The sequence below is a fragment of the Dipodomys spectabilis genome, unplaced genomic scaffold, assembly GCF_019054845.1.
Source record: "Dipodomys spectabilis isolate Male_0828 unplaced genomic scaffold, ASM1905484v1 ptg000145l, whole genome shotgun sequence".
Taxonomy (NCBI): domain Eukaryota; kingdom Metazoa; phylum Chordata; class Mammalia; order Rodentia; family Heteromyidae; genus Dipodomys; species Dipodomys spectabilis.
Window position 1 is genome coordinate 26,912,648 of NW_024870822.1, and position 16,415 is coordinate 26,929,062.

At 45.0% G+C, this 16,415-nt stretch overlaps 1 protein-coding gene across 1 annotated transcript in view; it reads right to left on the reverse strand.

Annotated features, from left to right (window-relative positions):
• Dnhd1 (dynein heavy chain domain 1) overlaps window positions 1–16,415 on the reverse strand; it is a 75,982-nt gene that overhangs the window by 28,854 nt on the left and 30,713 nt on the right. Inside the window, 9 exon segments of the mRNA XM_042691374.1 lie at window positions 934–1,141; window positions 1,614–1,708; window positions 2,459–2,657; window positions 2,760–2,887; window positions 5,203–5,482; window positions 5,484–5,702; window positions 6,169–6,326; window positions 15,680–15,923; window positions 16,012–16,283. Of these exon segments, the coding sequence (XP_042547308.1) occupies window positions 934–1,141; window positions 1,614–1,708; window positions 2,459–2,657; window positions 2,760–2,887; window positions 5,203–5,482; window positions 5,484–5,702; window positions 6,169–6,326; window positions 15,680–15,923; window positions 16,012–16,283 (1,803 nt within the window).

Genomic DNA, 16,415 nt, shown 5'->3' on the forward strand with positions numbered 1-16,415 from the left:
TATTTCATAAATAACTAGGATAACAGATGTGAGCCACTAGTGCCTGGTTGAATACATCATTTTTATTACTATTTACTAACATTTGGACTCACTGATTGGGTTTCAATTATGTTAGATAAAAGAATTTCTCTTGTACTGGAAATTCGCTGACTGTACCAGCTTTTATGTTCTTTATCTGGCAAACTCCTAATCTTTCAAAAGTCAGTTGCTCCTCTGATTCGCCTTTTTTTTTTCTTGCCAGTCCTGGGGCTTGAACTCAGGGCCTAGGCACTGTCCCTGAGCTTCTTTTGCTCAAGGCTAGCTCTCTACCACTTGAGCCACAGCGCCCCCTCTGGCTTTTCCTGTTTAAGTGGTACTGAGGAACTGAACCCAGGGCTTTATGTATGCTAGGCAAGCATTCTACCACAAAGCCACATTCCCAGCCCCTGATTCTCCTTGATCCTTTGAGCTGATCTCCTCTCTGAGATTTTACTGTTCCCAGTAAGTGCTTCCATTGGGCACTCATCTGTATGTTATTGTCTGTGCCTGACTGGCCTGGGATTTTCTAAGTGGTGGATTCTATCTAAGTCTCAGGGTCTTTGCCTTTGGCGCAGAGGAAACTGGCAAATTTAATGGGGGAAGGAATAAAAGAAGAAATGAGTGGGTATGCCATAAAATTAGACAGCAGGGTAGAATCCAGAGGACAAGAGCATTGAAAGGTGAAGAGAAATTACCCTGTAGAATTTCTGAGCACACTCCAAAGGCTGAACCTTTGCTGAAAGAGCCAGGCATCAGGCAGGAAAGAAAAATGGTGTGTGTGGGCGGGGGGTAGGGGGGAGCTATCAGAACTATCAGATGGAGTTCTGGCTAAAAAGATTAGATGTGACAAAGCTTGGTGGATGAAAGTGGTACCCAGCCAAAGGCATTCACTGTGTCACAAGGGTTGAATCTCACCTGATAGGATAAAGGTGCCGCTATCCTTGCCCATCACCTCCCACTGTGGGCTTTCGAAGAGCTTCTTCTTGGAACGCTCTGAGGCTGGGGGCTCATAGGGCACATTCAAGATGAAGTTGAGCAGACGCAGCTGGCGTGTCTCCCAGTACTGCTGCAGCTGCTGGAGGATCTCTTGGGCGTGCATTTGTTCTTTTTCATGCTGCCAGACCTGGAACGGCCGTGTTTCAGAAACCAGAGCTGGCTTGATGGCTCTGAGGATGGTTGGAGCTAGGATTTGAGTAGTGGGGCTGAGGCGCAGCTCAAGGGCCAGGTCTCAGGGTGGTGATGGTCTCAGAGATGGAAGGAGAATGGGACCATCAGGCATCAATGATGGCCATTACTGGGCCCACTGAGCAGACACCTCAAGCAACTGGTGCTCCTTAGGAAAGTTAAACGTTGAGGAACATCTGCTATTCTGTGTGTTCATCACTTTGAAGCTGCTACCCTCTTCCTCTCTGCCCCACCAGGGGTAGAGGTTACCTTTAGTCACATAGGGTCTAGAACTTAGAAAGACCAGCCGATTCTCATCTGGATATTTGGGGCAGTTTTCCTAATCTCTAGGCAAATCAGCAATCAAGGACTGTGATGGGTTTTATTACTAGCTTGGACCACCCACTTCCCTCCCTTCCTGTGGACCCTACCTGTTTGATTCGACCTGAGAATTCCAGCAGTGGACACAAGAGCAGCTGGCCCAGTGTCAGGAGGTCCATATTGCGGATAATGCCTAACCCTAAGGCTGGAGGTAGAAGAGAGTAAGTCACACCAGTATCCAGAACGTGACAAAATCCAGGATATATTCCACAGCTCAGTGCCACCTTAAGCCAAGAACCAAGAGGGCAGCTCCAACTGATCTCAGAATATAACCTAGAGCCAGAAACTCAGAAGTTAAGGTCCAGGGTTAAGACCCCAGCCTCAGCCCATATCCTATCAGCAGCAAGGATTTGTCATGGTAATGAGGAAGGTTAGAATTCTCTTTTGTCTCTGTAGGGGAAAGGAGTTTAAGATATATGGGAGCCAGGAGGCCCCTGTCATCCTAGCAACATAGGAGGAAATCTGAGGATCAAAGTGTGAAGCCAGTCTAGGCAAGAAAAGTCCATGAGACTCTTAATTAACCAATAAAACCTGAAAGTGGAGCTGTGGCTCAAGTGGTAGGGCTCTAGCCTAGAGGAAAAAAGGCTAAGTAAGGGACAGTGCCCAGGCAGGCCCTGAGTTCAAGCCCAGTACTAGCACAACAAAGAAAGGAAGAAAGGAAGGATGGGAGAGAGGGAGGAAGGGGAGAGAGGGGTGTAGAGAGGAAGGAAGAAGGGAGGAAGGGAGGAAGGGAGGGAAGGAGGGAGGGAGGGAGGGAGGGAGGGAGGAAGAATATGGGCAAAAATGGGAAACAAGTGAAGAGGGTTTCCAGCAGAAGCAGGGAACTGCCTGCCTCATGGATTGCTCCTAAACCCATTCCTGCCCTCCCCCCTCCCCTGACTCTACCCAAACACACCTCGGAAGAGGGCCTGGCAGCTAAGGCTCTGAGGGTTGAGGCTGCTGAGCTTGGTGAGCAAGGGCAGACAGCTGCGAAACTCCTCGAGCATGCGCATGCAGCGCTGCAACACTGGGCTGTGCGTCCCCAGGGTCGCGCTCAGGCGCGCTGCCTCTGTCAGCCAGGCATCAGTCTTCTCCTGGGCCATGGACAGGTTGAACTGCAGGTGGAAGGGCTCACTGTCAGTCCAAGACCCTCCCTGACCCCCACACCTGCAAGCCTCCCCCGCCCCCAGTACAGCTCCCAGGAGGAGTGTGGGCACCTTAAGAAAAGCCATGCACTTCCACTCGCTGAGGTTCTCAGAGATGACTCCGTAGAGGTGCCAGATGCGCTGCTGCATCACTATGGGGTGGGTTCCGAGGATGGGCAAAGACATACCACAGTCTTCCCCTGTGGGATAGGGCTGGCTAAGACCCAGGCCATTTGGAGAATGCTCTGTCAGGACCCCATGACAGAAGAGAGGGCCCAGACAGTGCTGCTGCTGCTGCTGATGATGATGATTGGGGGAAGCAGGGGAGTATATATGTGTGTAAACTACTGAGCTCAACAGCAATGCTAGCAGAGCCCATCCAAAAGGCAATTATTCTGGGGAGAGAATGTCTGGGGAAATATGGTGGCACGGAAAGGGAAGGGTCCCCTCTGTCTCTCGACTGCGGCACAGAAGCACCATTGTCCTATGCCTTTGCCCATCCGGTTAAGGCCTTTGATTAGGGACAGTGCCCAGGCCCTGAGTTCAAACCTCCTGACCAAAAAAAGAAAAACATTGTTATCCACCTATCTAGCTTTTTTCTAGACCACCATCTAAGATACTACCTAATTTAGTTTATTATTTATTGTCTTTCTTCCTAAGTGAGAGTATCAGATACAACAGAAGTTTTTCTGTTTGCTCATTGATGTACCTCAAACCTACTAACAGAGCAAGCACTCTCAACAGATATATCAAATGGATGAATAAACAATGAACGCAACCCATGGTAGGAAAGAGATGTACAAGACACTACGTTGAAAACAAACTTTACAACTTTGGGGGGCAGGGAGGGAGGAGTTGGGGAGGTTGGGAGGGAAGGGATGGTAGGGGAAAAACAAAGGAGGGGGTGACAGTGCTTGATAGGAAATATTCTCTTTACCTTACTCATGTAATTGTAACCCCTCTGTAAAGGATCTTTACAATAACAATATATATATTAGGGGCTGGGAAGGTGGCTCGGTGGTAGAGCACTTGCCTTGCATGCATGAGGCCCTGGGTTCGATTCCTCAGCACCACATAAGAAAAAAGCCGGAAGTGGCGCTTTGGCTCAAAGTGGTAGAGTGCTAGCCTTGAGCTGAAGAGCTGAAGGACAGCGCCCAGGCCCAGAGTTCAAGCCCCACGACTGGACCCAAAAAAAACAAACAACAACAACAATATATATATTTAAAAAAAAAACAAATGAATGCAGCCCAAGGGATGTGTAGACAGATAAAAATGAAAAAAAAAATAACAAGCTGTGGCTCATGTAAGAGTAAATGATAGGGCAGTGTGTTTCATCTCACAGGCTTCTACGTTAGCGCTTAGCCAATCATTTTACAACCAGTGTGGAGATATATGCCTGAAATAATTGGTCATCAATAACAATTCTAGAGTAGTATACACTTAATTTACAGTGAGTTGCTTTTCTAATGTACTTAAAAGATATCAAATAACAGTCAAGGTTATTGCTGTAAGATGGTCATTCTCAGGCTGCATGTCAGGGCCTCACAACTGTACTCCTACGTGTAGAAGGCTGAGATCACAGGATCACAATAGGAGCCTGCCTGGGCAGAAATATTTGCTAGATTTCATCCAAAAAATGATCAAAAAAGCAAGGATAGAGGCACAGAAGCCTGCAGCGGCATACCACACATATGCGTGTTCTTTCAAATACTGCATTATGTTGGACAGAGACAATATCCACACCTGTTCTTATCTGGGGCTTGCTGCTTGGAACAGGACCACTGTGAGTACACAAGGGCTAAGTCTATAATGAAGACACACAGTTCCCCTACATGGGATTTTAGCCCCTGACCCCATCACATCTGAACAAAACATTCAAATTCATTTATTTGTTTTCCCCACCATGAACCCCTTGTATCCCTACCCTTAATATAATATCTGAAATATGCAATATATGAAGGTTTTGTTCTGATGTACACACACATACACACAAACATACATATGACTTTTTGCTTTTGAGATACTAGTGCTCTACGATTTGTCATATGCTCAACCTTTTCTCTTTAGCTATTTTTAGATAAGGTCTTGTTTGCCCAGAGCTGACCTCAGATCATGATCCTCCTACTTCTACCTCCCCTATGGCTGGGACACAGGTATGCACCATCATGCATGGCTTGTTTTTCGGTTTAGGGGTCGAGGGTCTGTGGTACCAGGGTTTACATTCAAACCCTCACATTTGCTAAGCAGGTGCTGTAACACTTGCGTCACAATGCTTGGCTTGGGATAGGATCCACGAATTTACACAGCTGGCCTCAGACCACAATCCTCTGATCTCCATATTGCTGGAATTACAACAGTGTGTCAGCATTCCCAGCTTATCCAGCAATCAGTGGAGCCATGTGATTCCTGAGGCCTACTTAGGGTGACAGGGGACAATGGAGCCTGAGTCCCAATCTTTATCCCAGTTGGAGACTATGACAGGGCCACAGTAGAGGGAGTGGGCGGCCATTTTTACCAGTCAATGCAGTGTAGGTATAGTGGAGTTCTTTGAAGTATCTGCTGGTTTTCTCATATTGATGCTCCAGAGAGATGAGCTGTAGCTCAGTTTTCCTCTGAGCTTGTGTCGGGTCCATGAAGGGACCGGTCAGGGCCTTGTCAAGCAGGCTTTCCAGCTCGGCCAGTGCTGCTGCCATCAGCTGTTGCAGCTTAGGCAGGATGGAATGCTGCTTGCTCAGCAGGAACTCAGAGGCCTGGCTCTTCTCAAACTGAAATGTCTCCCACATATCTAGAAGCTGGCAGAGGAGGAGAAATCATAGGGTCATGAGTATATGTGGCTTGGGGAAGAGGGGGAACAAAGAGGGTGGGAGACATCGTGACCTATCCTCTCACCGAGATGTCCAGTGCCTCATTCTCACTGCTGAATACATTAAAGTGGTTGCGGATGAGTTCATGGAGAGACCGGATGTATTCTGTTCGTGCTTCCAGCTGGTTGTACTGTTCACTGGCTTCGTTCAACTGCAGGGGTTACAATGTGAGACACCAGCACCCCCACAACTCTGCCCATCCCTTTTGACCCACCCCCAAGGGGAGGCTCCACACCCAATCACAACCTCTTAACCAACTGGGATCAGTGGCAATCTGGGATCAGAGCTCTTCTGACCAAGATCTATGAAAGCAGTTTTGGTGTCTCCCACCAGCTGTCACCCTGATAGGTCATCATAGCCCTATCTGATTGGCACAGAGAGAAGAATCATATCTCTTAAAGTGAGACTGCCTCTCTCATTAGTGCAGCCTCCTGACATGAGGAAACCCAGGGCCGTGTGAACAAGGCAAGACTTCTCAAGTGCAGTTTGACGTGTGAACAGGGTTTTAAGAGCACCAAGCCTCATTGAAGTTCAAGGGAGATGGGAACCAAGTGTACTGAGCCTCTGGACAGGGTGGGCCCTGGGTAAGCTGTGGAGGCTGGGCGGGGAGAACCCACCTTCTGGGAGCATCGTGCAATGGTGTGAATGTCTGAGCTGATGGTCTGGAAGACTTTCATGAAGATGCTGAGCTCGGACATTAGTTGCTTACTGCGTTTCCAACACTCGTCCTGCACCTGGGCAAGAAGGTCCGTCGTAATGTTGTTCAGCCTGGATGCTGGAGACAGGAGAGTCAGGGGTTAGAGGGTGCACAGAAAAAGGGAGGGGGGACTTTCTGGGTGGGTTAATGGGTCCAGAGTAGAAGAAGGCTGATGGGGGGGGCGGGGCGTATCAAGAACTCTTTCCCATACTCATTAAATGCCGGCTGCACCTCTGCTCAGTTTCCAACAAACTGCTTCAGACTTGTGCCCAGTACATGGAGTGAATGAGCAAGGGCTGAGTATAGTGGTGCTGTACCTATATTTCCAGTTACTTATGAGGTGGAAAGTAGAGGATTAAGATCCAAGGCCAGTTCAAGCAAAAAGCCTGAATAAAACAGCTAACTCAGAAAAACAACTAAAAGCAAAAAAATGCTGGAGACATGGTTCAATGGGCAGAGTACCTGCCTAGAAAATACCAGAGCACGAGATCCTTATATATCACCCTGCACCAGAATCAACTCCAAATGGATCAAAGACCTTGGAGTTAAAACAAACAGAAAACATTACAGGATGGAATAGGAGAAACCCCTAGGTCTCCTTGGCTCAGGCTGAAATTTTCTTCATAGAGACCCAGAAACACAACAAATCAAAGAAAGGTTGGATAAATGGGATTGCATGAAATTGTAGAGCTTCTGCATGGCAAAGGACATAGCTAGCAAGATCAATAGAAAGCCCACGGATTGGGAGAAGATCTTCACTAGCCATATAATGGACAAGGGTCTCATATCTAAAATATACCTGGAACTCAAACAATTAAATCCCCCAACAACAAATCTTCAATAAATGCCCAATAAATAAGTGGGCTAAAGACTTAAAAAGAAACTTCTCTGAAGAGGAAAGAAGGATGGCCAATAGACACATGAAGAAATGTTCAACATCCCTAGCCATAAAAGAAATGCAAATCAAAACAGCATTGAGATATCACCTCACCCCAGTTAGAACGGCAAAAATCAAGAACTCTAACTCTGGAGGGGATGTGGACAGAAGGGAACCTTACTGCATTGCTGGTGGGAGTGTAAACTTGTTCAACCACTTTGGAAAGCAGTATGGAGGTTCCTCAAAAGACTCCACATAGAGCTCCCACTTTTGGGCATTTACCCAAATGTTCACAAGCAAGACCACACTAAAGCTACCAGCATGATTATGTTTATTGCAGCATTATTTACCATAGCTAAGATATGGAACCAACCCAGATGCCCCTCAGTAGATGAGTGGATCAAGAAAATGTGGTATCTATACACAATGGAATTCTATGCCTCCATCAGAAAGAATGACATTGCCCCATTTGTTAGGAAATAGAAAGGCTTGAAAAAAATTCTATTAAGTGAAGTAAGCCAGAAGCAAAGAAACATAGGTCCCATGGTTTCCCTTATTTGCAATAACTAGTATATGTCTGAGACAAGCAGAAAAGGTCAGATATGTTGATGTTAGGTGAAATGAACCTCAAGATAAGTATTCAAATGTTTTTTCTTTCATGCGATTGTTTCTAACATATTTATGATTTTTTTTGTTGCTTTGTATGTCCCTCCCCCAAGGTATAACCCCTGCTTTCACTGTATTTGATGTTGGTATAATTTGTGGTGGGGAAGGGAAAAAACAAATCGTTTAAATAGGGATACAGGTGGACCCATTGCAACAATGAGATGTACAAGTTGTTATGTTGAAAAACGAACTTTACAACTTTGGCAGGGGGAGGGACATGGGGGGGGAGAGGTGGGGCAGGAGATGGGGGGGAGATGGGGGGGGAAATGGGAAGGGACAGGAAGGAGAAACAAAGGAGGAGGCAACAATGCTTGATAAGAAATGTACTCATTATCTTGCCCGTGTAATTATAACCCCTCTGTACGGTATTTTCATAATAATAAAAAATAAAATAATAATTTTAAAAAATGCCACAGCACGAATTCAACACAAAGTGAATGAGAGAAACAAAGTTTTCTCACTAGATAGGAGCAGAGACATGGTTATACATGAGCAATCGGGAGCCCAAAGCGTGGCATACCGCAGGGACTGGGAGGCTGAGAAGTCCTGGCACGCTGTCCTTCCTTGGAGGAAAGGACACTGGAGTTGACTGTGTTGCGCAGTTTAGGTTGTGTTGTGTTTGTGTGTTTCCCTTTTGTGGTGCTCTTGGGGCTTCAACTCAGGGCCTTCCACTCACTCAGCTCGTTTGTGCAGCTGGCACTCTTACCACTTGAGCCAGGCCTCCAGCTTGCCTTTCTGCTGGATAATTTTGGAGATGGAATCTTACAGATTTTTCTGTCCAGGCTGGCTTTGAACTGTGATCCTCAGGATTTCAGCCTCCTAAGTAGCTAGTGTTATAGGTGTGAGCCACTGGCACGGAGATGCCATGTTCATGAACAGCAGGTGCCTGAGGCAGTGTGCTATTTTCCTACTCTTACTCTCTCTCCTCTAGCAGAAGAAATACAAAGAAAAGGGTATAGTCTGGCTTTGGTTTTTTTTTTTGTTTTGTTTTGAGACAGGGTCTCGCTGGCCTTGTAGAGCTAGCTTTGGACTCACTACATAGCCCTCAGGCTGGCTTCAAACTCAAAACCCTCCTTTCTCTGCTTCCCAAGAGCTGGGATTACAGGTGTTCACCACAATGCTCAGCTTGGTTTTTGCATTTAAGTATTAAAGGAAATCTGCTCAGGTGGGTGTAAGGTTAGAAGATGATCCTGTCCTCAGTAATATTCATTGTCTCAGAAAGTGAGACTAATACCCATGTGAGACTTCATCTTAGATCTGATATTCTTAATTATAAAGCACACATTATGTTAGGTACCACTGAAAAGGAAAATGGGCCAGGCGCTAGTGGATCATGCCTGTAATCCTAGCTACTCAGGAAGCTGAGATATTAGGATCACAGTTCACAGCCAGCTTAGGTAGGAAAGTCTGTGAGACTTTTTTTTTTTTTGGTCTGTGAGACTCTTATCTCCAATTGAACACCAGATAAACCAAAAGTGGCGCTATGGCTCAAAATGGCAGAGCATTAGCCTTGAGCAAAGAGAGCTCAGGAATGGCAGCCAGGCCTAATGTTCAAACCTCATGACTGACAAAAAAAAATTAAAAGGAAAATGATACCCTTTGAACGCTGACAGGCCATCCATTACAAGATGCTTAAGTTCAGAGATGTTAAAATATGCCCAGAAGATCAAAATATAAAATAAAAATATGGTATTCCACCAAATTCAGTACATGGAGGGCTTATAGTATACTAAAAATTATTTCAAGTACTTTTACCTACCATAACCAATCTTTTTTTTTTTTTTTTTCCGGTCATGGGGCTTGAACTCTGGGCCTAGGCAGTGTCCCTGTGCTCTTCAGCTCAAGGTGAGCACTCTACTGCTTGAGCCACAGCGCCTCTTCCAGTTTTCTAGTAGTTTATTGGAGATAAGAGTCTCTCGGACTTTCCTGCCCAGGCTGGCTTTGAACCGTGATCCTCAGATCTCAGCCTCCTGAGAGGCGTGAGACACTGATGCCCGGCACCATAACCAATCTTACCTTCACAAATTTCCTTTGAGTATTTTATTTAGACTTCTTTTAGAAATAAGAAGACTGAGGCTCAGAAAGGTAAGTAACTTGATCAACACTGCATAGTGGTAGAGCAAGGATTTAAACTCAGGCTGCCCAAGTTTGAATTATATAGCCTTTATTCCACTATATCTTATTATAAACATGGATAAAATATCTACACGTATACACTGGTATGTGTGGCATATGTGATCTTTATGGGTTTTTCCAAGATGGAATTAAAATACACCTCTGATTGTTCAAGAAATAGCAGATTGGGCTTTTAAAAAATTAAATAAAAAAATAGCAGAGCATGGGTATATTTTGGGATTACTAGTGTACTAATAATCTTATTTCAAAGTCTTTTAAAGGTCACCTTATTTAAGTGTGTGCATGTAAGTAAATATTATTTGAAGAGTAGACTTGCCTATCTCCTATTAGCATCTCTGTAACTGAAAAATGAATTCATGGGCTCTGAGGACAGGTACTGGAGAGATATTTCTGAGCCATGGAAAAAGAAGCCAGAAGAGCCAGACACTGAGAGCTGAGACAGACAAAACCTAAAGATGGGGAGTTTATAGAGGGCACCTATGTCGAAGAGAATGCCAAGAGGTCCACCTCTACTTTAAAAAATATTCCTCTGTATCAATACCAAATTTCAAACTCTACTATAAAGCCATAGTAATCAAAACAGCTTGGTATTGGCATAAGAACAGACCTCAGGACCAATGGAATACAATTGAAAACCCAGAAATGAACCTACAGACCTATAGCCATCTAATCTTCGATAAGGAAGCTAAAACAATAGAATGGAAGAAAGACAGCCTCTTCAGTAAATGGTGCTGGCAAAATTGGTTAATCTAACTAAAGCTAGATCCTTATATATCACCCTGCACCAGAATCAACTCCAAATGGATCAAAGACCTCGAAGTCAAAGCAGAAACTCTGAAAATATTACAGGATGGAATAGGAGAAACCCTAGGTCTCCTTGGCTCAGGCCGAAATTTTCTGAATAGAGACCCAGAAACACAACAAATCAAAGAAAGGTTGGACAAATGGGACTGCATGAAGTTGAAGAGCTTCTGCATGGCAAAGGACATAGCTAGCAAGATCAATAGAAAGCCCACGGATTGGGAGAAGATCTTCACTAGCCATACAACAGACAAGGGTCTCATATCTAAAATATACTTGGAACTCAAAAAATTAAATCTCCCAACAACAAATCCTCAAAAAAACAACTACCCAATAAATAAGTGGGCAAAAGACTTAAAGAGAAACTTCTCTGAAGAAGAAAGAAGGATGGCCAATACACACATGAAGAAATGCTCAACATCCCTAGCCATAAAAGAAATGCAAATCAAAACAACATTGAGATACCACCTCACTCCAGTTAGAATGGCAAAAATCAAGAACTCTAACAACAACAGATGCTGGAGGGGATGTGGACAGAAGGGAACCCTATTGCATTGTTGGTGGGAGTGTAAACTTGTTCAACCACTTTGGAAAGCAGTATGGAGGTTCCTCAAAAGACTTCACATAGAGCTCCCCTATGACCCAGCAATCCCACTTTTGGGCATTTACCCAAATGTTTACAAACAAGACCACACTAAAGCTACCAGCACAACTATGTTTATTGCACCATTATTTACCATAGCTAAGATATGGAACCAACCCAGATGCCCCTCAGTAGATGAATGGATCAAGAAAATGTGGTATCTATACACAATGGAATTCTATGCCTCCGTCAGAAAGAATGACATTGCCCCATTTGTTAGGAAATGGAAAAACTTGGAAAAAATTCTATGAAGTGAAGTAAGCCAGGCCCAAAAAGACATAGGTCCCATGGTTTCCCTTATTTGCAATATCTAGTATATGTATGAGTCAAGCAGAAAAGGTCAGATAATGTGATGTTAGGAAAATGAACCCTTAGATATGTATTTTAATGTTTTTTCTTTCATGTATTTGTTTCTAACGCATTTATAAGATTATCTCTTTGTTGCTTTGTATGTCCCTCCCCCACCATATAACCCCTGCTTTCACTATATTTGATGTCAGTATAACTTGTGGAGGAGATGGGAAAAACAAGTCGTTAAAGGATGCAGGTGGACCTGTTGCAATAATGAGAAGTACAAGTTGTCATGTCGAAAACGAGCTTCACAATGTTGGTGGGGGGAGGGGAGGGAGGGGGGTATGATTGGGTGGGGGGGAGGGGGGAGGCTGGGAAGGGATGTGAAGGGTAAACAAAGGAGGAGGCTGCAATGCTTGATAAGAAATGTACGCATTATCCTGCCCATGTAATTGTAACCCCTCTGTACAGTATGTTCACACACACAAAAAAAAATTAAATAAAAAAAAAATATTCCTCTGGCCCCTAACAGTAGACAGGCAATGCTGCCACATTTGGATCAGTAGCAGCAGCTAGGTAAAGGCTGGGGGAAGGCAACAGTGACACCATATGGCATAAAGGAGAAATGGTTTGATAAAATATCAGGGCTCGGGACAGAGAGCTGGAGCTGGATGAGAAAACATATGTGAAAGATATTCAGGAGGCAAAAGGATGCAGTGCTAGCTTGGATGTAGCAGATTTAAGGAGCAGAAGGAGGAGGAGTAAAGGATGATCGCTAGTTTACCACTGAGGCCAATGTACCAGAGAGGTTCAGTACGCTGTCCGCTGTTCAAGGAAGCTCAGGAACAAGATGCCCAGAATTAGAGATAAGAAGATAAACTGTGATCAGCAAGAAGGGTAAAAGAAGACAGAAGAGGAAGAGATGAAGTGAAAAATTACTACTGCTTTCCATAGTCAGCACTAGGAATACTGTAATAATATCGCATTGAGTCCTTGCTCTTGTTCTGAGTGACTACATTAGCATACTCTGGCCACAAAGAAACTGAAGCTCAGTGATCTTGCCATGAAGCAAGTGAAAGCCAGCCAGGATCCTTACTTCCCATCAGCTCCTCTAAAGAGACCATTTGATCTTTTTTTTTTTTTTTCTTTGCCAGTCCTGGGGCTGGGACTCGGGGCCTGGGCACTGTCCCTGACTTTCATTTGCTCAAGGCTAGCATACTACCACTTGATCCACAGCACCACTTCCAGCCTTTTCTGTTTAGATGGTATTAAGGAATGGAACCCAGGGCTTCATGCATGCAAGGCAAACACTTTACCACTAAGTTACATTCCAAGCCCAACCACTTGATCCTGAACTAGGAATCAAGAAGCTAACAGACCAGAAAGACAGGGGAGAGGTGGTACAAAGCCCACCTGAAACAGGGCCAGAAGGAGAGCAGACCAATCACAGACCTCTGTTCCTGCCTTGCCAGCATTCCACTCCTCTCCCACAAAGAGTCAGAGCTTGCATTCATCAAAGCCAGGAAGGCTTTGCAAGAAAGTACATTCAAGCTCAGTCTTTCCAGGCCCCAGTTCTAAGGCCTCTTACTTTCATAAAGCAGGTGAAGATTGTGTGTGTGTGTGTGTGTGTGTGTGTGTGTGTGTGTGTGTGTGTGTGTGTGTGTGTGTGTGTGTGTGTGTGTGTGTGTGTGTGTGATGGGTCCAATAATATTTAGGCTCTGCAGGAAGTAGGCACTATTCATTATTACCATCCTTGGTGAGCCTAAGCGAGGATTAGAAAAATCTTCCTGTTTCCTAAAAAACAAGTCAGTGACTTCTTAACCTACCCTACCATGAACCTCTACAAGCCTAGCTCCTAGGCTAATTCCTGGAACTAGAGTACAATATCATGTGTCATCCTTCCAATACCTAGGGGGCAAGAGAAAAAGAGGAGACACCACTGAGGTGTAAACCAGATTTTCTCAGGGGCATCAACAAGTGGGCTTTGACCTAGCAGAGATAGGAAGCGGCAAAAAGAGATAAACTTAGATGGGCTAAGGAGAAAGCAGAGAGAAGGCAGCTACTGAGTCCCCCATTCTATGTGGAACCTTTAGGGTGCCCTTGAGCTAATATGAACCAGTCACTTACACAGTAGAAATCGTGCTATGATGTGTTATAATAGAAAGAGGTCGCCAGCCAGGCACCAATGGCTCACACCTGTAATCCTAGCTACTCAGGTGGCTGAGTTCTGAGGATTGTGGTTTGAAGCCAGCCCAGGCAGGAAAGTCTATCAGGTTCTTATCTCCAATTAACCACCAAAAAGACAGAAGCAGAGCTGTGTCTCAAGTGCTAGCCTTGAGCAGACTCCTTAGTTCAAGCCCAAGTACTGGCACTCCCCCCAAAAAAAAGTCCCCCAGAGCTCCCAACTGGCAGGAGACACCAAACATAACAGAGGAATTGATCACCAGTGAGACTGGAGAAGGTTTCTATGTTGTGGGGTGAGGGATCCTGAAATAAGTGCTGTGGGCATGACCAGCCTCAACGAGGGATTGATTCAAAACCCCGAAGATCTGTTATGCTAGCAAAAGCCAATGTGGGGCTGAGCCAGGAAAGGAAAGCACTAGGAACTCTACTAGGCCACAGCTACCACAACCCGGGACACAGCACCCGAAGCACAGGAGAGCTGAGGCTACGTAAGGATGTACAATACTGTGCAAAGAAGAGCATGCAACTAGACAGCCCCCACCCTTGCAGAACCAGATGGCATCTGGGGAAGGAAAAGGGAGCAGAGGACACTTAAGAATAAAAATAACCCAGAACTGTGGTATAATCAATTACCCACAATAGACTGAACTAGACCAAAGTGGCCACTTAAAATGAAGAGAGCTCCTTTTAATTAGGAGGATCATATTCTTCTCTCACTAAACCCACAGAAGTTAAGAATTATAGAGTGAGGAAAGACCTGCTAGAGAATTTCTATACATGCAAATTGTGGCATAAGAGCTGATTTGCTACATGCATGGTGGGAAAGGGGTGCCGGGGGGGGGGGCAGGGGGGGAAACACGATGGACCCTAGATTCTTGAGAACATCTGGGAAGAAACAGAGATCAATAGCCCAAGCAGCAGGCTGAGTTTTTTTTTCTCCACCATATTGGTATAAACTATGTCTATACCATAAAAATACAATGTGTGGGATGGGAAGGGGAAACAAAGGAGGAGGCAACAATGCTTGATAAGAAATGTACTCATTACCTTGCCCTCTGTGTGCTGAGTGCTGGTGGCTGACACCTGTAAATCTAGCTACTCAGGAGGCTGAGATCTGAGAAACAAAGGTTCAAAGCCAGCCTGGGCAGAAAAGTCTGTGAGGCTCTTATTTCCAATAAACACCAGAAAAAAAAAAAGCTGAAAGTAGAGCTGTGGCTTGAGTGGTAGGGTAAAGCCTTAAGCCAAAAAAACAACAAAACTAAACTAAACTAAAGATAGCACCTAGGCCCTGAGTGCAAAAAAAAAAAAAAAAATATATATATATATATATATATATATATATATGGGGCTGGGAAGGTGGCTCAGTGGTTGAGCGCTTGCCTTGCATGCTCAAGGCCCTGGGTTCGATTCCTCAGCACCACATAAACAAAAAGAAAAAAGCCGGAAGTGGCGCTATGGCTCAAGTGGTAGAGCGCTAGCCTTGAGCTGAAGAGCTGAGGGACAGCGCCCAGGCCCAGAGTTCAGGCCCCACGACCGGACCCAAAAAAAAAAAAAAAAAAAAATATATATATATATATATATATATATATATGAACTGATTTTTTAAAAGAAAAAAATTATTGAACAACAAAAACATGATTCCTAAGAAATTCAGGGAATACGTGGAGCTATAATAAGAGGTTATTTGTTAGTAATCCTAAGTTTGATAGAAAAGGGGAAGGGGCTTTAGGATGCTCCTATTGTTCAAAGAGGGGCCTGTGCCAAAGGTAGACAGCTGTGGCCCAAGGCAGGCTATGTGAGTACAGGGAAGGAATGGAGCCAGGCAATACTCACTTAGCTCTGTCTTTACATCACAGCAGCTCAGCAGCAGCAGCTTGCCTTTTGTCACCAACTGATTAGGGATTTCAGAGACTTGGGCCTGCCAAGCCTTCAGACGGGTCACCAGTGCTATGTAGTTCTTGACAGGACAGCCTCGCATGTTCTCCAGCTTCTCAGGCCCCCAGCCCTGCAGGAACTCATAAATGACTGTAACCCATTGATGGTCTTTGCAGAATTCCTGCACCTCACACCGCATGGCCTAGGGGAAGACAGGGGTCTTAAGATAGAGGCAGTGGCTAAGGAAGAGAAGTGAGCAGCATTGCGGGCCTGAAACCTCAGCTTCTTACCTCCAGCAGTGCCTTTTGTGTAGTCAGTGCATGCTGGATTCGGAAGCTTCTGTCCAAATCCACCTGCAGCTGGTTATAATTGTGAGGCAAATAATCGCCCCGCAGTCGGTGCCCACAGATCTCCAGGAAATGAGTGGTAACTACATGAGTCTTCCAGGGTAACACGAATCCAACATTAGGGCCACAGAACATTTTAACAGCATAGGTGGGCTGGTTGTGGAAATCAGGTATTGGGAATTCTGAGTCTTGGTCTGAGGTCTCCTCATTTTTCCCTAGTGGAACAATTGAGGTTAATGGTCTATGAGAGCCCTCCAGAGTCCCCATGAAGCCTTTCTCTCTACCCTGAGTGTATGTTCAATGCACATATCCTCACATATCCAATTCTTGCTCATAACTTTACACAC